The 25,385-nt window shown below is 41.1% G+C and overlaps 2 protein-coding genes across 2 annotated transcripts; one reads left to right on the top strand and one right to left on the bottom strand.

Moving 5' to 3' along the window:
- Positions 1–983: 983 nt before the first annotated feature.
- zbtb21 (zinc finger and BTB domain containing 21) lies at positions 984–9,659 on the bottom strand. Its single transcript, XM_063487964.1, has 2 exons — positions 9,557–9,659; positions 984–6,030 (listed from the first exon to the last, which is right to left on the bottom strand). Exon 2 carries the CDS (start codon positions 6,026–6,028, stop codon positions 2,963–2,965), a length of 3,066 nt encoding a protein of 1,021 aa, XP_063344034.1. The 5' UTR covers positions 6,029–6,030; positions 9,557–9,659; the 3' UTR covers positions 984–2,962.
- Positions 9,660–11,386: 1,727 nt separating this feature from the next.
- Positions 11,387–25,385, top strand: umodl1 (uromodulin-like 1). Its single transcript, XM_063484773.1, has 17 exons — positions 11,387–11,462; positions 11,684–11,926; positions 12,190–12,348; positions 13,355–13,476; positions 13,611–13,794; positions 14,522–14,662; positions 16,169–16,441; positions 17,206–17,463; positions 18,749–18,861; positions 18,961–19,180; positions 20,620–20,757; positions 20,836–21,320; positions 21,476–21,636; positions 22,341–22,580; positions 23,957–24,113; positions 24,222–24,306; positions 24,855–25,385. Exons 1-17 carry the CDS (start codon positions 11,387–11,389, stop codon positions 25,040–25,042), a joined length of 3,243 nt encoding a protein of 1,080 aa, XP_063340843.1. The 3' UTR covers positions 25,043–25,385.

Below are 25,385 nucleotides of genomic sequence, written 5' to 3'. Positions count from 1 at the left end.
GGTGAAGTGTCTTGCCCAAGGACACAACGACCAAGACTGTCCAAGCCGGGGCTCGAACCGGCAACCTTCCGATCACAAGGCGAACTCCCAACTCTTGAGCCACGATCGCTCCCATGGCCAAATAATTTTTTTTTATTTTTGTTTGTTTTTTTAGAAGTCTGCAAGAACTTTCGCATGTTTTCTGACAAAGTTAATCCGGCCTTCCTGGTCTTGAGTGTACTTTGACAAAGATATGCACACCTCCTCAAGAGTTTTCCAGACTTGGTTAGATGTGAAGAAGTTTTTCCGAAGTGAGAAAAACAAAACCTCTGTGATCACCCCTTCAGTAGTCTTCCTGGCCTTTTGGTGTTGCTGAGCTGGACAGTGCATTCCTTCCCTAAAGTTTTTGCTCTTTCTGAAAGTTTTCTTTTTGTTTGATTGTTTTGTCAGCCTAATGCTCTTTCACTTGGTCCTAACAGTGAGAGTTCCACTTAACAACTACCAAATGCAAGGTCATCACAGATCAGCTTAGCCATGGAATAAAGAGGGAACAGGCCTTACCTGGTCATTAAACTGCTTGTCAACAGTCTAATTATTTTGAAAACTATTTAAAAGCGGTGCTACATATAATTCAAAATCAGTTAATACTCTACTTTTGTTAAAACCTTTAAATTAAAGTCTGCTTTAGTCACATTGCAGCCATTTGATTTGATATTCACTGGGGAGGTGTACAAAGGTAAAAAATTGTGCCGTTGTCCAAATGCTTGTACATAAGTATTTGGAATCCACCTTTTTACACATTATTCTATCCATTTAAATACTTAATCTACCTAGCAGCAATATGTAGCCAATTTATAATGGCCAATTAGACTAACACGAATGAAAATGTAACCCAAAATCTTTTGATCCACCGTGAAACATTCAAAGTTGTTAAGTTCATAAATCCAACACCACAAATGAGCGTTTATATATGTATATAATATATATATATATATATACTCCATTGTTACTCTTTATTACAGAAGTGAAGCACAAAACTGTAGAAAAACCTAAACACAAAACAGCTGCAAGTCTCAAAAAGCAACAGCAATGCAACCAATGTTGATACAAATATTCATTATTGCAGTGAGAGCACAGGAATACTAAAAAGATCAAACTCTTGTTTACTAACAAAATCGGTACAAAAATCAAGAATACAAACACTTCCATGTACACAAGTCTATAAGCATTCCTGTGAAACTTTCAGAAAGTCTTTCTCACAAGAAATTAAGAGCACTATTATCAATACAGAATTTCCGCAAAGAATTTAACATCACAATGCAGCTTGCATTAATCATTTAGTGGAAAACTAAGTCCATTAGTCCATGTGGAGTTCTGTCTGTCAGTCTCCCAAACAGCAATAATAATTTATGACAAAGTTCTAAACTATCAAGCCGAAGCAGAAGTATATACTTGTACAAGAATACATTTGTAAAACAACCGGAATACAATCAAAACACAATCATTACTTTTCCAAGAAATCTTCAGGAAGCAGGAACACTCTGTGACCGTTCGTAGAATAAAGATTTGCCGTCTCGTTGCTTTCCCTCCCGTTGACGCCGCCACCTTGAAATGCCTGAGTCATAAGTGGTCTGAAGCTGTTGTGCTTTCACGTAAAATAACAAAATAGTTTTGTAAAGTTGCATAAGGCCATCGAAGCGCTGTAAAGCTCACTTAATAGTCCAATGTGTTCAATTGCAAAAAATTCTATCAGTGTATTTACACAACACTGGTGCCGTACGCAGCTGGCAGATTTGAGCGATTGAGACACTGTGACAACATTTCATATAAACAAACTACTTTTAGAGGTTCTTATTTATCGTTTCATCAAAACCGTAAATTATATTATTATACTGCAGTGCATTTGATGTGAAAGCTTCTGAAAGCTTACTCACAGGAAATATTTAATATTATTATAAGCCAAATACTGCAAGGATGTCTCGTATTTAGGACTTTATGAGATCAACCCAGCCCACTGTTTTTCAGTGACAGCCTGCATGGCTACTAGTGCACTGGTCTGAGCACCTTTTTCCACATAATTTAGCGACGTTATAGTCATTTAACTTCACAAAATAAATATTTTTTCTGTAATCTTCCGGCTGATTGCATTGTTTCACAGCAGGCTAATCATTAGGAAGATACTGTGTTTGTGGGTACTGAATGAAGACTGTATGTGGTATAGCTTTCTTATACAGACTGTCTCATTGAATTTTTCCATGAAATGAGTTGATGTGAATTCAATATGAGCCTCAAACGTAAGAACAAATGAGTGCTATGCATGAAAAGAAAAAAAAAGAAGTTATAGATGCTTTTTGTTGTCACTTTTACTCCTGCAGCCTAAAAACTCGGTTAGGGAAACATACTGATCCAGAGTAATCACTGAGGATTATATCTTCCTACCAGAATCAAAAAAGTGCATATTGAATACATTGTTGAGGCCACCAATAATATCTTAAGGGATGTCAATCACATGTTTGTACAAAAAGCGAAAGCTCTAATCTTTAAATGAACCGCAGCCTCCAAAATTTTAAAGCACTTTTTCCACCACACTCGGAGAGAACAACGTAAACACTTGTCCCGCCTTTTTCTCTACCTTCAAGTCGAAAACATTGAGGGGTGCAACTCTTTACCTTGTTTCTTAAAACGACTAGATAGGTAAATACAACTAGACAACCAAAAGAGGTCTGAAACAGATAAATTCATATAGATCATTTTGCAAGAAAAAAAAAATTATAGTCATCTCTTCTCACAGAGGAATCTAGCACTTGATTGCACATTCACGTTTACGCGTCTAAATAAACATGGCCACTTCAATATATGACATTGGAGGCAAGCGAATAAGCTATACATTCAAAGTCTTTTGTTTGTAGGCTGAGGTGTGTTTATTCTTATAGTAAGTATTGTCTCCCGAGAAAAAAACTCACTGCTATCGGCCATCTGAATCTTACATGTGACTGTGACTCTGCTCGTGGCTCCACAGACTGAAGGCCGTCTTGAAGGTCCTGTGGCAGAGTTTGCACATGTACTGCCTCTTAAATGTCAGGGCAGAGAGAGACGGTGCGTGGTAAAAGAGTGTGTCCGATTCCTGAGGGCCGCCTGGATTCTCCATGCTGTTTGACCTTGACAGGGGGCTTTGGCTGCTGGTTTGCCGTTCCAGTTCGGGCCTCTTGGTCTTGCTTACCAATGAGCTGCAGGGATCTGGGCTGCTGGACTCGTCGGTCCCTGCGGTTGCAGCAGCAGTAGCAGCAGGGACCGGTGCCGCCTGAGTAGATATGAGCACAGAGGCCTGTGGGGAGGGACGTTCTGAAGGGGTAAGTGGAGGGGAAGGGCTCAGAGGTGAGGGGTTTCTGTCGATCTCTTTGGCTCCGGGTTCGTTAGCAGTCGACATGTGAGACTGGAAGTGGCTCCAAAGGCGGAAGTTGGTCCTGAAGGCTTTGTTGCAGATGTGACAGATGAATGGTTTGATGTGGCATAGCAGCTCCTGGTGTCGTTCCAAGTCTTTGCGAGAGCTGAAAAGATTTCCGCATTTCTCGCACGGCCACACACCGGGTTCTTCGGAGCCACTTTTGGCAGCATCGGGGTTGTCCCGCTCACTCACAGGCTCCTCTAACGGCTCTTCCTTCACTACCAGCTTGCCATGGTGGCCCATGCTCAGGTCTTCAGGCACATAGGATGAAGAGTCTTCAGAGTCATACATAGGTGGACCTGAGGAATCACTGTAACTGATGTTCTCTCTTGTGCTCTCGCTTGTTAGAGGCTCATCACTGTAATGCTCCTCCTTGAGCATTTCAGACTCCTCTTCATTGTTCTCTTGTTGCTTCAGGAGAATGTGGTCTTTAACAGTCATCATATTGTGGTTGTGCACCTCCACCTGATGGCGCCAAATGCTGAAGGAGGATTTGAAGGTGCGCATGCATTCCAGGCATGTCAGTTTCTTGTACTTACAATGTGCCTCGTGGTCTTTCTTGACAACTGGACTTGAGAATCTGAGGCCACAATAGGGGCACACGGTTGCATGGCGACAGCCTCTCTCGTGGTCACCCTGTTCCAGGAGCGATGACAGCTTCATATTGCAAAGTCTACAGGAGTAAACACCGGTGTCAGGGTTCTTCTGTTGAATGATCTCATCCTGTTCCTGGTAGAGGATGCTCTCCCTCGCTGTGTCCTGGTCAGCTTTTTCAGCAGGATGTGTCCTTAAATGCTGTCTGTACTGAGACTGGAACACAAATGTCTTGCCACAGTATGGGCATATGTAGCTGGGCCTCGATCTCTTTTTTGTAATTGCAGGAGACTGCAAACCCTGCTTATTCCTCTTTAACTTCCAAAGCAAAGCTTTCTTTATTTCTCTCTCTCTCACAATATCTATTAGCTTCTTTTGAAATTTCTCATCAAGAACAGAGGAGCTGGCGGACGACGCTGGGTTTTGTACTACACCATGCTGAGTTTGGCAGTGCGTCCACACTTTGAAGTTGGTATGAAAGCGCTTGTGGCAGATGTCGCAAGCATACGGCTTTTCCGGATTGTGATACATATTTACATGACGATGAAGTCCAGCACCTGACCGGAAAACCTTTAAACAATTCCAGCATTTGAAAATCTTGTTCTGAGGTGACTCCTCGCCGTCCTCATTAGGGTCACCGCTGGCATGCTGAGGTACTGCTTTTGACATATTCACGTTAACTGAGAGCGCATGCTCTTTAAATAGTTTGCTCTTCTTTAATGGGTACCGTCTGTTGTCTGGCCTGTCCCTTCTTTTCCCCACAGGATTTAAGACTTCCCTGGGACCTTGATCATAATTAGTTTGAAAGTCTTTGAGACTGACTGGCAAAGAATCACCAACTGTAATGCGTACGATGTCCATGGGGTCAGCAAGTGGACTGCTGGGCTCAGCTTTCACACTCACCTCTCCTTCTACCTGAGTTTCTCTATCATACCTGCCGGTATACTTTGACCTGAGAACCAGAGGAGACGTTCTTTTTGAGTCGCCGTTGTGGGCAGAGGTTTCTGGCACAGACGTCTTCAGTGCCATCTGTACAACTGACTGGTCTCGATTTTGCAGCTCCTTGAGCTCCAGCGTGGGGGAGAAGACTGGAACGGGGCTGTCCATGGATAATGACCTCCTGAGTAGGCTTTTTATAAGTGGCCCACTCCTGTCAATGGTCTGGCTTGGCTCACTAGCCTGACCCTGAAAGGGCACTTTGGTATTGTAGCGGGACTCCTGCTCCTCATTCTCCTCTTTATTGTCCTGGTCAGGGCCAGATGGCAGCCTGATGTGCTGCACTTCAGCATCACTGAAAGACACTGATGATGTCAGCTGGGGTCTCACGGGTGTGAAGTGTGATGAATTCCCTTTCAATATGGAGGCATACGTCCTCTCCAAAGCTTCACCCCGGTCAGGGGACTTCCTGCTGGACTCAGAGTTTCTGACCGATTCATACGAGTTGTGTTCCGACGGAGGCCGAGTGGACCCATGAGCAGAGTGGGGAGATGTCGATCTCTCAGATGTTTTTCTCGGATAACTCGAGCGAGAGGGATGGGCCGTGTCATTCCGGACCCGACGCACAATGACGCTCCTTGTGTGGACATCATTCTCATCCCCCTCTGAGAACGAAAGCCTTTTTCTAGACACACAGTAGGATGCATGTGGCCTTGTTGACACAATGTTGGTGAGGAAAGGGATTCCGAGGCTGTATCCCAGCTCTTGAATGGCTGCCAGGCTGCCTTTGTCCACAAAGAGTGAGGAGGAGTAAATGTAATTCAAAACTATCTCAAAGGCGTCCGGCTCACAGAAGTCCAGGTTTACAACTGTCAGCGAGTCTGCGTCCATCCGTGAGAAAAGGGACTGGAAATACTCACTGCTGGCAGCCAGAACACTCTTATGGGCCTGGTACCTTTGGTCTCCCACAACCAGGACCACATCACACGCTTGTCCCCGCAGTCGCTGCTCATTCAGAGCCCCCAGCAATGACAGGGCGTGGGAGGGGTTACTGTAATGCACTAGGCTCTCCATGGCTGAAAGACAAGAAAAAAAGATTATATTATAAAAAGATTACATTTTATTGAAACAATGTAGACATATAAACATATATATGCATATACTCTTGATCTAAATAAATTTGTATACTTTAGATGTTTCAGAATTCTTTGGACATGGATGCATGAACAGGAATAAGCATCTACTAAATAAAAGCTGACGGGAATTTGGGGCTTTTGTGCACTATATGTATAATTGTGTGTGGTGTTCTTGTCAGTTCTCTGTGATCAGTTTAATATGACACCAAGTAAAAATTCATAGTCTCTAAATCAGGGGTGGGAAACTCCAGTGTCCTGCAGGTTTTAGACATCACCCTGGGTCAACACACCTGAATTAAATGATTAGTTCATTAGCAGGCCTCTGGAGAACTTAAAGACATGTTGAGGAGGTCATTTAGCCATTTAAATCAGCTGTTTTGGACCAAGGACAAAAACCTGCAGGACACCGGCCCTCGAGGCCTGGAGTTCCCCCATCCCTGCTCTGAATAGTAAAAATACATTGTTTAACTAATGAATAAAGGAATCTCAGTATGTGTTCTTCACATTCTTCCGTCATCGAATCTACTTCAAACTTGACACTGGATTTCCTGCACACACAAACTAGCTGCTACCTGATGGTAAACAGAGGGAACATCTCTTAATTGACATTTAAGAGATGTTTCTTAAATTTATGATTACTTCAGTTGAGACACTGCAGTATTCCTGAAGCCTTTTGTCTGTTCTCCCCAAAAAGTGAGCGACTATGTAATCAGTTCTGTTTGTCTGTCTATTAGCAGTCTAGCATCCACCATTTTCAAGATATCCTATGCAAATTTTGTCTGATGGTAGACAAAATTTCACCCATAAAAGCTCCAGCTGATTTAATTTAGGTGAAAATCAGGTGACGATCACACCAAATATGAAAACCAGTAAAATCTGTTTATTAATCAGAGTTTTATATGGTTCGTATTCAAACTTCACAACAATATACTAGACCTTGGGGGACATGAGCAGCTAGTTTGGGTAAGCATTTGACTTTGACCTTCAAGAAATCTTTCAAGCATAATATATCATATGAAAGGGCATCGGGAAAGCTGAACAACACACTTTTTTTTTCAATACAACACCCTATCACACACTGCATGAATATATATTAAAATCTCAAGTTTTTACAGCTTAAAAAAGCTAAAGATTTCAGCTGGTTCTGCTCCAATCATATGGGTAAAGATAATAAAGTACACTATTTTAGTATGTAGTGCTTCAAGGTCATAAGTTAAAGGTCAGGGTCACACGAATTAGGAAAATTCGTTGGTTTCCATCGGATCGGCTTCAAACTCTAAAGCATTAGTCCTTGGGGGGGGAGACATAAGCACTTGTTTGTTTGAGCTTGTTAGAACATTATTCAGGAGCTCATATACAACATTATATGACTTCACGGTGAGACAAAAAGATTAATATACTACACCAGATCTCCATATTAACAACGCTGACATCAGCATGTTGCAACAAAAACATTACGAATAATCTAAGTTTTAGTGTAGCCCTTTCCCTTGGTGGGGAGTTGTGCTCTCTAATTGTTCATGTTATGTTGCAACCATAACCGTTCAAAGGAAGTAGTAACACAATACAATAATTGCTGAGAACTACAGCTGCAGCCATTATTCATTATTAAGCAAACTGGCAATCCAATAACTGCAAACATGCCAAACATAACAAAGCTCCTGTTTACCATGTGTGAAGATTTTACGCTCATCTGTTTTCTGTATTACTTCTGACCTATCGATTTTATTATGAGCTATAAAAATTCATGCCTTACAGACTGCTGTAAAAGTAAAGAAAAAACTGGTTAAACTAGGTATCGTGTTTAACAGAACGGGGTTTACAACTACATGCGCATTTTTTGTCTTGCTGTTGTTTGTGATGATCACTAGAGGTCAAAGTTGAGCCTTTTAAAATATAAAATGGTGTAAAGGAACTCTCCACAGAATTTATGGGAATTACATCATGTTATCAGTCTGAAGGTATGAAAAATGGAGTTCTGTCAAGTTGCCCTCAACCACACAGGGCACTGCAGGAAGTTTAAAAGGTTTCAACTACAAGTTGAAATGCATTGCCTGCCTTGAGCCACCTTCACTTAAACCATTAAACATCTACATTTATTTCTATGGTTGAAAAATGTAACTATCAGAGAAAAGCACTCTTGGTATTTCAGGAGGCAACTTTATTTGATGAATCTAGCCTACTGTTTATACTGTCAGCTAAAAGATTCATCAAACATGGGACAGGATCCATTAGCATTTGTATGCTTTACAGCCGAGCTTAAACGCTGTTGTATTGACTACTTCCATGTCACCCTTTGTATGATGATCAAGTATACTGGTGCTGTAATCGAAACTAAAACAGTTTAGAAAGCACACCAAGTTATAAAGTATTGACTTGAACAAAGTTTTCTGGCACTAAATTTGGGCTTTATGATGTGTTTTTCATCATTTTTATTATAAATCTAATTTATTTTGTAGTTGAAGTCTCTGAGAAATGTAGAATTCATGTAAGAAACTGCATAATATCGATACACCTACATGGTCAGTGGTGAGACAACAATAATACTACTGAACAGCACTGTACTGTTACAAGAACAAACCCCATCTGACGCACAGCAATAGTTGTGTGATTAACATAGTCAAAAACGGGGATTGCAAAGCATTATATGCACGCATTTCATTTTCCTGAAAACGGTGCTGCCTGGATGTCACGGCGTTTATTTTGAAAATTGTAACCGGAAGTCGCGTTACTTACGTCGGCTACTTTGACACTTGCTAAATATATTTATGGGCAGAACCCCCATTCATTCATCAAAAAACTAAAGATTGCCTAGAGGACTTTGGTTGAAAATGTGTGCTCCGTGTTAGGAAACACAAGGGAATGTTGGGTCGTGTCATGCTTTCCCAGAGGAAGCCGAGTGAAGCTTCGGGCATTAGATCATCCATGAGACGTGGCTCTAAAAGAACTTCTCCGACTGATATGCTGCTTTCACGCATTCGTACATTTCTGTTTTTGTTTAGCTTCAGACAAAACCGAGGGTGCAACGCTTGGTCTCGAGCAGCTAACACCAAATAAAGAGGGGGGAAAGTTGAGCGCGTTTCAATGGACTGCACCGCGCTAATCCAGAAATGAAAGTCGGCGCGGGCAGAGACGCCGTTTTGGCGTGTAAGGAGTCAGTTGTAAACGCTATCCCCGGTGGAAGTCATGGGCTTTTGCTTTTGTTATGTTTAGTTCTTTTTTTTCCCCACCCCCCCAAAAAACAAACCCAAGACAAAAACGGCTCCACACCGGCCCGACACTGGAGCTACTGCTGGCTGCAAAACAGGTTGTAGCTGGTCAGGTTTTTACAGCGACACAATCCCCCCTCCGAGTTACGTCAGGGAGGAAAAGGAAAAAGCTTCTCCTTAACAGCTCTCACCAACTATGTCTGCGCCTCCCTGCTCGTTTTACTGAACGGTAACTTCGTTAGGCTGGCTACACTTACCCTGCCCGTCGTGAATACGCTCTTTCCTCCACGTAGCCGGGACTTTGTTCAGTGTTGTGTAGATTTCTCCGCGCTGGTCGTGATTCCATCCATCTTGAATTTGACGTCATCCCACACCAGGGATGAGGTCATCGCAGAGAGCGCTCGTCACGTGCACCGTGCACTGATAGGCTGGTCAAAGAGCAAGGGGCGGTGCAAACGGAAGACTCGAAACTGAGGCTAATTTAAAGGGATATGTCATATTTTTCGTTTGATCTTTTTTTAAAACAAGATTTAGTGAAAGTCGGTAAAGGCTAACTAGCATTTTCCTGCACATTGTAATTCACTGCACACTTTAGTTGCACATAGTTTAAATGAGGTACACTGAGTTTGCTGCTGGGGTTGTGTTCTGCTTGTGTGAAGTCACATGTGTTACAGTAAACCTGACCAAGTGTGGAAACTTTTAACACCAAGTAGGAAGTAAGTGCTCTCCTTATTTTTGTTTCTTTCTTATTTTTTTTATAGTTTTGGTCTGATTATTTTAAAGAGTACTTTTTTACTTTACAATGCCATGACTTAAATGTTATTAATGCGACTACAGAAGACACTACTTTGATGCCCATCTAGCCCCAGTGAAACTAATTATATCCATGACTACAAAAAAAGTCACTGCAGCACAGCAGTGCATTTGTGTCATCACTTCCATCCAGTGGGGATTTGTCACCATGCCTATTTTGCTTAAAGGCCTTTTCCTGGAAAGCCTCATCTGCTACAGTACCTGGCAACAGTCTCATCTCACTTAATCAAGGACAGCACTGATGGTGAAAAGACAGCGCCACTCCCAATTATCTTTAGTTTCAACAAAACACGAAAGCATGCGTATGCAAAGCATATATATATGTTTGGTGACCTCTGATAACCCATCTGAAAACCCTTCACTGCCTTGCATTCACACCCACAAGCCTGCTAGCATGAGCCCACTCATTACTGCTTAATCACTGAATTGCGTTTAATCAGGTTCATTTTCACACCTCATTACTATTAATGGAACACCATTATTTGAACTGGTACTTTTGCGAAGAATTAAAGGCATGCCAAAAGGCTTGTAGAAATTTAGCAGGATTTTCACATTCAGAATGCCAATGTGATCACAACGTGAGCCTTTTTTTTTAGAATATGTCTTTGACAGCCAAAGCATCCTGTTGCTTTTTGATATTAGCAGAATGAAGACATGTGGGAAAATGGCAGGGAAGTTCTCACTCCTCCTTACTTGATTTTAATAGCTAAGATGGTTGGTTGTTAATGCCAGCATCATAGCAAGCACTGCCATGGTTACCTGAGTGGAAACCAAGCCATTAGGGACTCTGACTCCTCCCAGCCCATAATTCTCCTTGGCCTCATAAACATGTTTACTTACACTGACACAGCCAAAGAATAGGCAAATCCATAATGCATTTATTTGACAAAAATAAAAGCATGCACTTCCTCTCACAGGTTGCATGAAAAGCAAAGACTTTCTTTGTCATGTTTATGCTGATTATCCAGGTTGTTTCGCTGACAGCAATTTAAAACCCGCTTAAAAAAACATTAACCTCTTTCCAAAATTAATATACTTTTAGTAAATTAATAAAATGGTAACCGCAAATATCTAAATTCATATAATACTTGCCTGTTGGATGCTGTAATTTTGTGGTACATTTGGGACCGTTGGGTCATTAAGGGGAGGGGAAAGATAGCCGCAGAGGACTTGGTCTTTGACTACACCCTGAACAGTGCGCTGGTATCATTTCAAAGTGAAATATGGAGGTAAAATGTGGTGCTTAAATACATGGGTGAGATTCTGATGTGAAAATGAGTTGGATGCTCTCTTTTGGGGTGGCTGTGGCCCTGCTGGCTCTCTGTAGGGGACAGGACACTGTGAATGAAGGTAGGCCACGATGCCGACGACAGATTTACTCTAAACAGATGTTTTAACAAAACAGAATGTGACATTTATTTTGATTAAAGCCTTCACATTTCATTCAAAACTTTCCAAGCACATTAACATATAGGAGCAGTTTATTAGAGTGAATCAAAATGTTATTTTGCAGCAGTGTACACGATACCAATGGAAACATCTGATATCCAAAAGATATATTTTATTTTCAGGAAATAGCCTGTCTCTGTCTGGCTACCACCTGTGCACTCATAATGAAACAAAGATTGTGAGTTTCCTGGTGGTGCACAAGGTTCCCTATTCAGTGTCAAAGTCTTGTGGCGGTTGGCTCCTCTGGAAGACTTGTAATGTCACAATGTATAGGATGATCCATCAGACTGAGTACAAGCTGGTGACGGAGCAGGTGATGGGATGCTGCTCTGGCTATGTGCAAGTTGGTCGTTACTGTGCCCTGCGTGAGTATACTACACTAATCAGGATTAAAGAAAAGCACACATTGTTTTGTTCTTAGACTGTAGAAGACTCTTTGTGTCTGCAAAATCTGATTATGTACCACACACACACACACACACACACTGTCTCTAGCCAGGCAGTCAGCGTGACCTTTCAGTGTGTGGTGCTGTGTGCAAGACACCAGATGGAAGCGCTGAAACTGCAATGCTACAAATATCTCACTGCTAATATATGGCCTGCAACATGTTATTTCCTTTGAATGAAGCTGTAAACAGGAGTGGTGAGTTTAGTTCCAAGCCAGGATCCTGTCCAACTGCAGATGGATTGCATCCCAGTTCTGAGGAGTGTGACTTGGATATAGACTGTCCAGGCTGGCAAAAATGCTGCCAGAGATCTCACCACTCTTCCTGCAGTGATCCAGCAAGTTAGTATATATGTGATTTTGCATCCACATTAGATTTAAAGTGAATGTTCACCATGCATCTTACTGTGCTTTGTTTAAGCAAATGACAGTTTTAGAATAATGCTAAAACGTAATGAGTGACTCAACTCACTGAGGCATTAAACTGAAATTTGCCGTTTTTGCTAAAATCCTATTGCCCAGCATCTATGGTATATCAGCTAAACATGACAAACTGTTTTTATCTGTTAGTGCAGCTTTACTTCTGCCATCTTGGTGCTGATGTGACGGCTCTGTTGATGTGTCATTTTCCTTGGTATTTTGTAAAATTTCAAAAATGAGCACTCAGAGAGGGCAGATCCCCCTGAAGGGCGAGGGCTACGCTAAATGCATGCAAACACGGGGAAAACATGCAAACTCCTCACTGATTGTGGAATTGAACTCAGGACTTTCTTGCTGTGAGGCAACAGTGCAAACCACCGTGCCACCGTCAAATAAATTAAAGGAAAAAAATCCATCGGTTTTCTTACAGCAACAGTAAAAAGTTACAGAAACTGAAAGTGTTACAAAATCCACGCTCATATGTTCTGTGTCACGTTCAGCCGATGTAGACCGTGCACACACTAAGAGTGCAGCAAAAAACCGACAAACAAAAAAATAAAAAGAACATGTTGTCTTGACAACGGTGTGTTTCATTGCTTCTGGTTTTCGTATGTGTGTTCTTGTAAAATTACAGTGTCACCAAATTCTTTTAGAAACTAATCTTAGTGACTTGGGGTAATCCACAGACCCCACAGTGTGTTTGTGCCATTTTCACTGGATCCCTTTCCTGCTGAAGAAAATATGAAACGAATAGCTGCTGAGTTGGATATAGACAGCTTCAGCCTGTTCCTATTTCATTTAGCAATTGAAATAAATCAGCTGATTTTCTTTTTTTTAACCAAGCTCTTAAGTGAGCCTGTAGGTCTTTCTCTTAAGCAGGGAGAAATCTGTCGACACTGATCTTTTTATTGTATCATGTTAATCTCAGCAAATTACTCTGAGAATGGAGGAAACCATTTGAATGCAACAGTGACAGTGAAGACAGACTACCAGCAACTGATGTCCAAGAATGAAGGGCTTCTGAATCACACAAGGCTGCTGCAAGCAATGGTAATACAACAACGTCTATGGTCAAACTTCTTCCAGACATTTATAATGAGACTAGACTTCTAAGTGTTCCAACATAAGCACTTTCCTTGATGGTCGCTTTTTTATGAAAATATGTTCGTCTGTGTCATCATCAGGTGACTGGAGCTCTGCAGTCTGATGTTTCTGTCTATTATCTCAGCACATGGCCTGTGCATCCCTACAGAACTGCCACCTCTCTGCTGATCGAGTGTAACTTCACTCTCTCGTTGTACAACGTCACATCGAAGCTGCATCGTCTTCTCGAACACATAGAGGAAGTGTCTTCGATAGCAGTGCAAGGTGAGGAGGCACTGTATGGCAGTTTTGACCTCTCTGCGAAGCTACTCGGGGCTTTTTTTCTTTTGAGAAATGAAATTCTTGTAGAGTTTTGAGAATGATTCATGTGCAAAGAACACGGCGTTCAGGAAAAAGTGACTCAGTCGCACCACAGTTTCCTTCTCCCACTACTTCTGTTTGAGTGACAGTCATCTGTGGGATGTTTCCTGCAACAGCGGAAAATAACACCAGAGCGATCGCACACGCACACACAGAGACAAACACACGTGCATGAACACACGAAACACTCACCCACACTCAGATATTTATCATAAATCAGTCATGCTTGCTACATTCCTACAAAACATGGTACCGAGCTCGCCATCATGCGCGCACATCAAGCTGGCTTTTTCTCCGAGATAATTAATTTCCCTTTTTCTGTGCTGAAAGCCATTTATTTTTAGACACATCTGAATTTCCAAGCCTTTAAATGAAAGATATGAGCAAGATAAGTGAATCCAGTCTTGACTTGCATAATGTATTTCAAGTTCCAGTGATTTTTCCAGGATCCCAAACAGATGTGGAGATTTTCTAAACAGCTTCCACTATAAATTATTGCCTTTGTGCTGATTTATTTTCAGAAACACATTTGTTACAACTCATGCAAACACAACTGTAATTAAACAGCTTTTATGTATGTGTAATTATAATTGCTGTTTAACTCCTCCATATGTATGCATTTTCATTGCAGATGTAGACGAGTGTGCACATTCAGCTCTTCGTCAGTGCTCGCTTTGGGCCGACTGCAACAACACAGTGGGTTCTTATGAGTGCGTCTGCCACCAAGGTTACATTGATGTTGACCCGAGCAACCCTGGAGCCCACTGTTCAGGTTTGACCGTGCACTTGTGTGTGTGTTTGCAGTGCAGACTTAACCCTTTAAAGTCTGGACTGTGATATAATTGACAGATAATTAAAATGTTTATTTGCACATGACTTTGTATTTGTTCTATTTTTGCTATGTGCACCAATTTGTGCAATTTATTTAGGTTTTTCAGAAACTAGCTCACACTTAACTTACACGTGCACAATGTATGTACACAAAAAAGTAATCATATTGCTAAATATAACATCCGAACCTCGTTTGAAAGTTTTCTTTTTCTCAAGTGCTTCCAGTTACCCAATCCTCAAAATCCCCTTTGAGCCCCTACATTTGTACTCGTATGTGCAGCATCTCAGACAAATACTATAGTTGAGATTTAGTCACTTTAGAAGTGACAGGAGGGATTTCCCCATCATCTGCCAGAAAGCCCCAAATAGAAACTGACAAAGATTACAGTTAGATTGATCAAAGAGTTTTTGGGGGGCATTATTCTAATGCTAATGTATTGATGTTTGCTGTGTGGAGTAAATTTACAACATCCCGTCATTAGACACACACACACACACACACACACACACACACACACACACACACACACACACACACACACACACACACACACACACACAGACTATTAAAATAACTGACCTGTAGAACTGGAGGTGAAAGCTGAGTAAGAACAAATGAAGATTTCTCTCAGTTTTAATCAGATTTTAATAGTCCGCCCACCATCAGCCTTTTTTGGGTAAAATATCAAACAAGAAAAAAGAAAACAAGTCTCAAAAGATAGTTTTCTTGTTAAAAGCAGAAAAAGGTCAATTACCAATCACCTCCTGACAGCCGTGTGAAAACATTAGTAGGGAACACAGAGGCTACGGAGGCCTTGTTTTGGAACAAAGCTGTGGTTAACAGACTGCCTCCTTAATCTGAAACGGCTGCACAATAATATGTGTCAGAGTTGTTCTTCAAGTCAGACAAACCTACTTGAACAAGGAAATTGTGGTTAGTTTTAAAGGCTTAGCTAGCTCACAACAAAGTTGCCACATTTGTCATATTTTGTGAAGATGGTCCTTCCTCATAAATGATCCACAATGTTCTGCTATTACTGCTTTGTAAAGACACAGTTTCTAAAGTGACCTCTGTTGGCTGTGTGACTAAGAACATGTAAATTGTCTGTTCACCACTGATGAGTGGAGGAGGGTGGAGTCAGGTCTTCAGTCTTCATACTGGAAAGCTTGAGAATGGTTCTTACAAAGATGGTGTTTATTAACCCAAATCATAAATCAATTTAAAGACAGTTTAGAGTAAAAGTTTATTTTTGATCCATGACCCTACTTACCGACCTAATTTTTTTGCTCTTTTAAAGTGGAAACACTATATGTTGTTTCTAATTACTATACGTCTGTGATGTGAGTCACCTGATGGATGAAATGGAACACACACTTATCAGCACACAGTGGTATTTACACCAGAAACTTATAGTTCAGCCGTTCACTTGTTGTTCTTTGCTCACAGCTGACACTGGAGTGTGGACCACCGCTGAGCCCACCCTGACCAGCCCTGCATTGATGAACACAACCTATCCCCCTGCTTCCAATCGCATACAAGGCCCTCCTGGCAACAACACAACAGATTTCTTCACATCCACTGAGATCAGCATGACTGCAGCTCCGAGTAATACGACCTCTGTCTCTTCGAATTCATCACAAGCTTTGCTGTGGACGAGTTCTGCATCTCACAGCCAAATGAATACAGCTGTGGAGTCAGCTCTTCCAGCGACAACATGCTGTAAGAAATATTCTATTTTTATCTAAAGTTTACATGAAATCTCCATCTCTTGATTGGAAGGGTGTCCAAGCCAAAAAGAGGGATATTTGGGTTTAACAAGCATTTATTTATAATTTTACATCATTTACACTGAAGCTCATCCTCTTTGGAGGAGTCTTAAATTGTTATTCTCATACCTGTAAAGTTTTTTTCAGCTATTTTTACTCAAGTATTTATTTTTCGGACTACTTTTTACGTGTGTTCTGTGCATTTTTATCATGATGTTCACATCTTCCTGGTATATTTGAAGTTTAACCTCCATTTGTGGATCGCACAGCAAACTGTGCTCACAGACTGTGATTTCTGGAAGTGTTCCTGAGTTTCTTCGGATTCTGGGAATCCTTTGTTGCCCGTGTAGCAGCATTTTAGAGATATTTTGCTGCCATCAAATTCAAAATGAGATAATATTTTAATATTCCTTTGTGTGAAATTTTCTGGATCTGGCTTGCACAGACTGAATAAGACTGGCCTAAAATGGTCTAGGATTAAACTGACAGGATGTAAAAAGTAAAATAATGCATTTTTAAGCTGTTCTTTTTTGTTACTTTTGATAGGCTTAGACTAGCTGTGGTGTTTGTTTCCAGTCACTGTGCAAAACTAGGCTGGATGCTATTCCCTAAGACAAACCGTACAGATGTGGGAGTGGCATATTTCCACGCAACAATCAGCAAGAAAGCAGATTCAGATTAATGACAAGCGATTCCCCTGTCTGTCCCCTCCCTCAGCTCCCCCCAGCATCAGCAGCTTATGGTCTGCTAATGTTACTGGAACGTCCTTCTCTGTCTGCTGGTCCAATCATGCTAAGACAAAACAGATTTACCTGGTTGTTCTAAGAAAAGGGTCAGAGGTCATTCAGACTCAGAAAATCAATGATACCACGATAGAGGTGAGCGGACTGAAGCCCGGACTGCTCTACAATGTTACCGTCACACCTCGTGCCTGCGGAAATCAAGGAGCCCCTCTTCACATCTCAGTAAAAACCTGTAAGTATTGGGATGTTGTTACATTGACTTTCATATTTTGATATATATGTTCAAAGTACTCGAGAGCTACCAATCTATGTGACAGCTCCAGTAACTTTCAGTACAGCTTTACCTTTATTTATAACTGTTTGTTATGCAGTCATATTGTTGTTATGGCATGGCTAGTTTGTGATGGTGCTTTTAAAACAGTAAGGAAACACTTACATGTCACATTGGATCTTGATGTGCGGAATATTCAGGCTGAACGTTTTATTTTGATGAGAACAAATTGATGTAAAAAAAAAAAAGTTGAAAACAAACCATCAACCCTTTGAGTGCTGGATTCAAAATTACTTAAAAAAATCAAATTGTTCAAGTGTTCCCTTATTTTTTATTCATTTGTATTTATTTATTATATTTTTGCAGTATATTTTGCCTGAACCAGAAGAAAGAAACGGACTAATTGACTAAAAATACTGAAAAACACTTTTTGTCATTTTTCTTTCCGTGTGTGTCTCTGCATGGAGACACACACTTCTCAGGAAACAGTGATATTTTCCACCAGAGGCTTTCATTTCCACCTCCACTTGTTGTTCTTTGCTCCCAGCGATATTATAGAAATGTTATCATGCCAAATAGCATTGTGACAATATGTAACCTATAACATTATTATAACACTTAACACTGTTTTTTGGATTTCTTCATGGTTATTATTAGAAAAAGAAATCATAAAATGTGTTACTGTCATAAGAGAAAAGTGAAAATAGAAGGAAACTGGAGTTGTTTAAGTTTGTGAAGCTGTTTGGCGTCACATCCAAGACGCTTCTTCAGTTCTAAAAACAACAGGTAGGGAAGCCTCTTGGATGTGAAGCCAAACGGTGTCACAAGCTTAAAGAAGCTCAGTTGCCTTTTTTCCGAGCTTTTAAGACTCCCGTTACCTGCATGACTGAGAATCTAGACACACAGAAATGCGTTACTCTTCCCTCAGAAATCAAAATATAGGTCAAATCTTTATTTCTCCTCTGTGGAAGTATTTTCAGAAAAAGAACAACAAGAATACTGGAAATGTTTTTTTGTCTGAGCCACAAGTGAAGAAAGTGACTGACCCAGATTTTGGAAAATAAGAACATAGCCACACTTACCACCCTGAGGGAGTGAGGAGTACAGCAGTTTAATTGTCTTTAATGACTAATGCGTGATGAAGAAAAGAATCAGTGTTTTATCAAAAGGCCTGGGGTCAATAGGATGGTCAACATTTATTCGCGGTAAATGTGGTTATCGTGCATAATAAAAGTTTTCTTTGTAGACGCTCAGACTCTCGATGCCACAACACGACTTACCAACATAAAGTTCACAGCTGACCTCCAGAACACCAGCAGTCAGGCCTACAAAACCCTCAGTGAGAGTATAACAGAAGAGGTAAGTATCCAGTGACTGAATGTGATGTGCAAATGAAAATACTTTGAATAAGTTCCACAAACTTTGCACTCTGAGCCTGTTTCCTGTGTCACCAACCAGATCTACCAGTCTCTGTCTCCAGAGGTGAAAGCCATGGTGGATTCAGGCCAGGTCAGAATCGAGATCAGAAACTTTTTCCGGGGGAGCGTGATGGTCAACTTCACCATAGTGTTTATCCCAAGTCAAAGCCTGGACATAAGCAATGTGTCCACAGCAGTTCTGGAGTCCCTGACGAACAGTTCGACATACACAGTAGATCAAAACAGCACAAGTCTAAATGGTATGTGTCTTTATATTGTTTATTCTAATGCTGTGGGCTGTTAGCGGTACACTGCTGGGAAAATGCTTCAAAGAGGGAGTGCTAAGTTTGACATTATAGCAAATTAGTGTCAAAGACTTACTCGTGGTGTTAGCAAATGTTTTATTTTTACTGAAATCACAGCACAGAAAAGAAAGAAGGCACTGGAGTTGGCCCAATATATAAATGGGGCCATGATGGTAGAAGCCACATATTAAAATTTTCATAAATCTTCATAAAATAGATATATTGTGTTTGTGCATTTGACTAGTGAGAGTCAGCGGGCAGCCTACTAAAAATCACAGCAGTTAATGTTTGTGTTGCAGACTATAGGAGATTACATCTCTGGAGACGTGCATGAGAAGTTGCAGTATAGGCTAAGGTGAGAAGTAGAAATGGGGCCTTAATCAACCAGCAGCAGTCATTAACAGTCTTTGTACCAGTTTTCTTGGTAGTTTCTGATTAAAACATAGCCAGCAGTTAGTTTATTGTTTTATTGTTCTGGGATGTCCATTAATGAGTGAAAGGCAGCTGCAATTTTCATGTCTGTTAATGTGAACCAAACTTAACTAAAACTAACTGAAAACTGAAACTCAACATGAAGAAATCATTTAACTAAACTAAAATCTAGATTTTTGAAAATAAAATAAATGAATAAATGACTGAAATGATTTTATGGACCTGAAAAAAGCTCACTGAAACGAACTGAAACTATCGCAGAAATATCCCGTTCACGTGTTTACTGAACGGGACGACTGAGTCAACGTTTCAGAACGTGTTGTGTTTTTGTTGTACCTGTGCCGATTCTCTGCAATCTTGCTTCTGACACATGCGCTCCACATACTTTCTCTCCCACGCAACTTAACAGGCAGCGACAATATAATAATAATAATAATAATGTGTATGTGTTAGTCCCCGTTCACCCAGTGAAGCAGTGGGCAGCCACCAATGCAGTGCCCGGGGAGCAGTGTGTAGGGACGGTACCTTGCTCAGGGGTACCTCAGGGTAGCCGTTCAGTGGAGTCAAACCCCCGACCTTCCAATCATGGGGCAACCACTCTACCTACTGAGCTATCCCTGCCCCTAATGTGTATGTTAGAATAACTATGAAGTTGCGTTGTGGAATCCAGAAATTCTGGATGTGGACTAACGCTTTGACTTAAAAGGCAATATTTCTTGGTCGCTGTTGCCTCATGTTAATTTTCTCAGCTTTATGGAAATAAAACACAAGATGATGTCCACAGTCATGCAGTAATGTAATAACTGCAGGTTATAGTGCACCTAAGTGCACTAAAAGTATTAACAAAAACTTTTTGTGTCTCAAAAGCAACATTTTGGAAATTCAAAGTAACTAAAGTAACATCTAAATAATCAGCCAATAACATAATACCTGACTCTATTTTTTTATTTCTGTGTCTGTAGATTTTAATGAATGTGCTTTAGGGGAAAATGATTGTTCCCAGTCGGCCACATGTAATAACACCTGGGGCTCCTATACATGTGTTTGCCTGTTCGGGTTTACTGACAACGACCCAGAGAGACCTGGACGGGTCTGCCAAGGTAGCTGTAAAAACTCATTTATACACTTTACATGTAAAACAGAATATCTTTGTAACCAGTGAGCCTTTTCTCGTGCAGCACCTACAACCTTAGAAACAGCGACACCACCCCTGACAACAGGAATAACACCCTCAGCCACTGAGCCAGCTGTAACCACTTTAACTACTGCTCCAGAAATAACCACAGACAGTATATCAACAAGTCACATGGTTTTCACAACAATCTCAACTGTTGCTCAAGCTTCCACCATCACTACCCCGACAACCAGTACTTCCCTAACAGCCATTCCCGCCTCTACAATTGCCACAACAACTGCTACCAGCTCAACAAAAAGTACCACTGCTCTGGGATCTGCCACCGATGACTCTATCCAAGAAGCCCTCTCAGTCCATTGCAGACTTGCGGCCATCACTGTGACTGTCACTAAGAATTTTCTTCAGAGCTCCATGATCCAGGAGAGTGCACTTTACTTGGGCACGGTGGGCTGTGGCATCAATGGCGGCAATGACACGCACATGGAGCTGACCGTGGCGTGGAATGAGTGCGACACTAAACTTGTGCATGTAAGTTTTTCTCCTCTGCATTTGGGAAACCTCCTGAATCCCCTGTGCTCTTGTTTTTTGTATACTAGCTTGCCATTGTCTTCTTCAGTTAAGTACGAAGTATAAAAAAGTATAAAAACCAACACTCTGCTCTTTCTGCCGTTTGGGTATTTTAGAATGAAACCCACTACATAGCCTCTGTAAACCTGTTTAACACTATGGATCCATACACTTCACCAACGGGAGCAACAGAGGTGCCCAGAAAACAGCTGGATGTCCCAATCATGTGTACCTACATGAAGAGCATGCTTATTTCTGCAGACCTTAGCTCCATGGGGTAAGTGCCATGAGTACTGTCACGAGTACTCATTGTATTTTATTATTTTTCAAATCAATAACCCCTTGATAACTGACACAGCTGACAAATAGCTCAAGAGGAAACAGCATAAAGAGATAAAGAACTACTTCTCCAGAACAGAATATTGACACATTCAAAAAGTACATACTTGAGCAATATCACACGAGAGGCAGTACTGCTGTTCAGAATATCAGCACAGCGGGGATTTGATTGCTGCTGCTGCATTTACACAGCAGTGTCACGAGCAGCCTTTATTAGCTGACAGTAATAAGCAACAACAGACTGGGATATATTCTTTGTTAGTATATTCAGGACCCTGAACTGCGTTTCATGAACAGCTATCATTGGTATGAAGGTTTAAACAAGAATGAATCCCAAGATAGAGGCTGATACTGTAGAGCTCCCATTTAGTTATATAAATGGACTTAACTGAGGCTGAAAGCTGTTCAGCACTCATCAGTGTTACCACCACAGGCTATAGCCATTCCTAAAATCCTATTGAGCATCCCAAGTCTGATAGGTGTTTAGCTTATTTACTTCACTTAAACTCTCATGTCCCATTTTCACTGAATGCAGTTATATTGTGCATTAGTAGCATAAACTGATAAATATTTCATTTTTAATATTTTGTATAGTTTATATTGTATTCATTATACCTACAATTCATTCCCATCCATATCCAGGTATGACATAATTAAAGACCTCATTGTCACAGGATCGGGGTCATTCCAGGTGAGCGTGCATCTGTTGGACGGTGCAGTGCCTCTGCCTTACAACTACAGCCTGTCCCGTGAGCAGCCTGTGGTAGTGGAGGTCGGACTCAACACCTCCTCAGATCAGATTAAAGTAGTCATCAACAAGTGCTGGTCCACTCCCACCCCAAACCCTGTAGACGCCTACAGCCATGTCTTCCTGGAGAACAGGTCTGTTTCCCAGCTACAGCTTTATTTAGCTTACTCATACTGTTACCACAACTTTAATCTGGAGTTAAGATCTCAGATGGGGTTGACTTGGCCAACATATGCATTGGTAACACACGTTATATAATAATGTGTCATTTAAAAAGTCAAAACTCTACAAATTAAGTTCCTGACAGTTTCTGTCTCAACGAATACATATCTGTGGTTTTAAGTTGATAGGAAAACTTGTTCTGGATGATAGAAATGATAGAAAGGTAGCTTCATTAGTCAGCATATGATTAACTTGGGGCTTCACACTTTTTAAAACAAGATGCAAATGTGACCAGCTTCTGTGGGGTGACACATAAAAAACACTTCTTCCTCTCCCTAAAAGGAAGTCTTTCATAAGGCCTGAAACCAGGCCCTTCCATTCTTTTATCATTACAAAGTCAAGCGTTAAAATGAAATTTGTAAGACAGAACAAGACAAGGAATCATATTGTGTCGCTCATTTTGTTAGTTACTGTCTAAAGCTACAGTCAGCAGGAGGTTAGCTTAGCTTAGCTTTGCATAAAGCTTGATTTAGACTTCTGCTGGAAGTCTATGGAAACTTCTTTTATCCCTGCAACACAACATTCAAGTATGCATTGAGCCATTGTGTAGTTACGTTCTATGGGAGGTGCACGTCAGGTTAAATAGGCATACAGTTAAGATGAAGTTGCGGTTATGGTGTAAGTTACCACGTAAATCTGATGCACATATAAGGGTAAAGCTAGCTAGCCTAGCCCCATTCAGATACAAGAAAATCTGACTCCCATTGTTTCACTGCAAAACACGTGTCAGCGGAAGCATTTGTGAAACAAATTAACTAAATTATATGAATTAATGAGCTTCATAGTTGCCAGTGGGCCAGTTTTGTTACTGGTCATGTCTGTTTGCACCACTTTTCTTCATTTCAAAGCTGAGCAAACTTAGAATGTCCAGCTTCATATTTACAATATTTGTTTTCTAGTGATCAGTTTCAAACACCTGGTACTTAGATGTATGGCAGGGACATGGAAAATGCGGTGGTCACGATATCATCTACTGAACCCCCCCCCAAAATCTCCCACATGCACCAGTGTTGACGAGAAGGCATTTTCTGATTCACAGCTAAAGGTCCCTCCATTCAAATGAAATTCATCTTTGTGCAGGATGTAAGAAAAAAAAAAAAGTGCCATCAAAAGTGACAATGAGTCAGTGCAGTAGCTAAATCTGTGTTAAAGCCTTCTGCAAAGCGATAATAAGAGAACCAGCAGATTATTCAGCTGTCTATATATTTAGCACGATGCTTTCTAATAATAGTTTTTGATCAGGTGCAGTTAAGTTCATCAGTCAGCCCCCCTGTCTGTGTCTCCACAGCTGTTCCCTGAATACATTCACCAAAGTGATGATGAACGGGAACTCCGGCACGTCCCGTCTGTCCGTGCAGATCTTCTCCTTTGTCAACCTGAAGGTGATCTATGTGCACTGCAAGGTTCAGATCTGCCTGCAGACTGAATCGAATAGCTGCGTGCCAGTGAGTTCATTCTACTCCACAATACATTTCATGCAACCCTGCAGCTTTGACCCTGCTTAGACTAAAAGCAGTTGATGCAACATAAACTCGGCTCATGTTTTGTTGCAGGACTGTCACCAGAGAACAGCTCGATCTGTAAATGCGCTTGGAACAAGGTTCGGTTCAGCTGGGCCTCTGATCAATTCAGATGAAGGTGTGTATTTTTACACAGTATCTGCTTTGAAAACACTCCGCTCCAGAGTGCTCTGTGCTGTGTTGGAGCACTGCTGATTTCACCTGGATGCTTCTTTTGTGCTTCAGTTGGAAGTGTAATGACACTTCAGCTTCCACTCAACACGGACCATTTTAAAAGTAGAAAAGCTATTTAAATCTTCAGTGGCCATTATAAATCTGGCTCTCACTTCATTTCAGCATTTAAATGGGCCATCTATAGCTGTTGAATTAAGGCAGTAGTGCAGCTGTCGCTATTATCAGTGTGGTGGAGAGGAAAGTTCAACTAGCTTGATGGAAAACATTCATCCATCTATCCATTTTCTTAACTAGCCGTCACTAGGAAAGGGTTGGCTGCTTTTATCACGACACACTCATGAGGGGAACATTTTTTTAAACATTATTTTTATGTAAGGGAGTTGGAAACGTTTGTTTTAAGAGCCAGTGAGTAAAGTTTTGGTATTTCTGTCATCATATACTGCTTGTCTGCATGTTTGTACTTCTTCAGCCTTGGTTCATATATTCCTGCAGAGCCCTTGGATAAGGAGCTGAGCACTCTAAATGTAGCTGGGCTTTCCATTCTCGGAATTTGCTTGTCGCTCTTCTTCATCTGTTCCCTCGCCTGCCTCTTCTACTGCCAGAGGAACCGCATCGGACACTACAATTTTAACGTCAAACCCAAAGAGGAGAAATTCACCTACCTTGTCTTTAACACCTAATGACAGCCCCTGCACCCACAGGCACACAATTAGAAGAGATTAGACGTGCTGTCGCTGCTTTTACACTACACCTGCCACCATGTGTCACTGTTGCACCAGTCACCCTTCATCGTGTACGTGAATCTATTATGTACAGTTTGAATTTAAATTCCACCTGCGCCTTCTTTGTATAATTAAGATATTCAAACGATAGAGTGGTTGTATACAGGGATGTCAAATGTAGAAACTATCAATATTTCATGCATGACATATTTAATGACTGCAGAGAATCAGATACCAAATAACTATGCAAGTTTTGGTCTCCGTATCCTATTCTTATAGTCAAACGTGTTCATAGCTGCCT

The sequence above is a fragment of the Pelmatolapia mariae genome, linkage group LG10_11 (genome assembly GCF_036321145.2).
Source record: "Pelmatolapia mariae isolate MD_Pm_ZW linkage group LG10_11, Pm_UMD_F_2, whole genome shotgun sequence".
Taxonomy (NCBI): Eukaryota; Metazoa; Chordata; class Actinopteri; order Cichliformes; family Cichlidae; genus Pelmatolapia; species Pelmatolapia mariae.
Note: the sequence above shows the minus strand (reverse complement) of the source record. Positions and strands in the feature narration are given on the sequence as shown.

Excerpts from the sequence above, each read along its gene's own strand:
- zbtb21 (XM_063487964.1), bottom strand. The coding sequence starts at position 6,028 with ATGGAGAGCCTAGTGCATTACAGTAACCCCTCCCACGCCCTGTCATTG.
- umodl1 (XM_063484773.1), top strand. The coding sequence starts at position 11,387 with ATGAGTTGGATGCTCTCTTTTGGGGTGGCTGTGGCCCTGCTGGCTCTC. Across the intron at positions 14,663-16,168 it reads CCCTGGAGCCCACTGTTCAG|CTGACACTGGAGTGTGGACC; the intron begins GTTTGACCGTGC and ends CTTTGCTCACAG. Across the intron at positions 21,321-21,475 it reads GCGACACTAAACTTGTGCAT|AATGAAACCCACTACATAGC; the intron begins GTAAGTTTTTCT and ends TGGGTATTTTAG.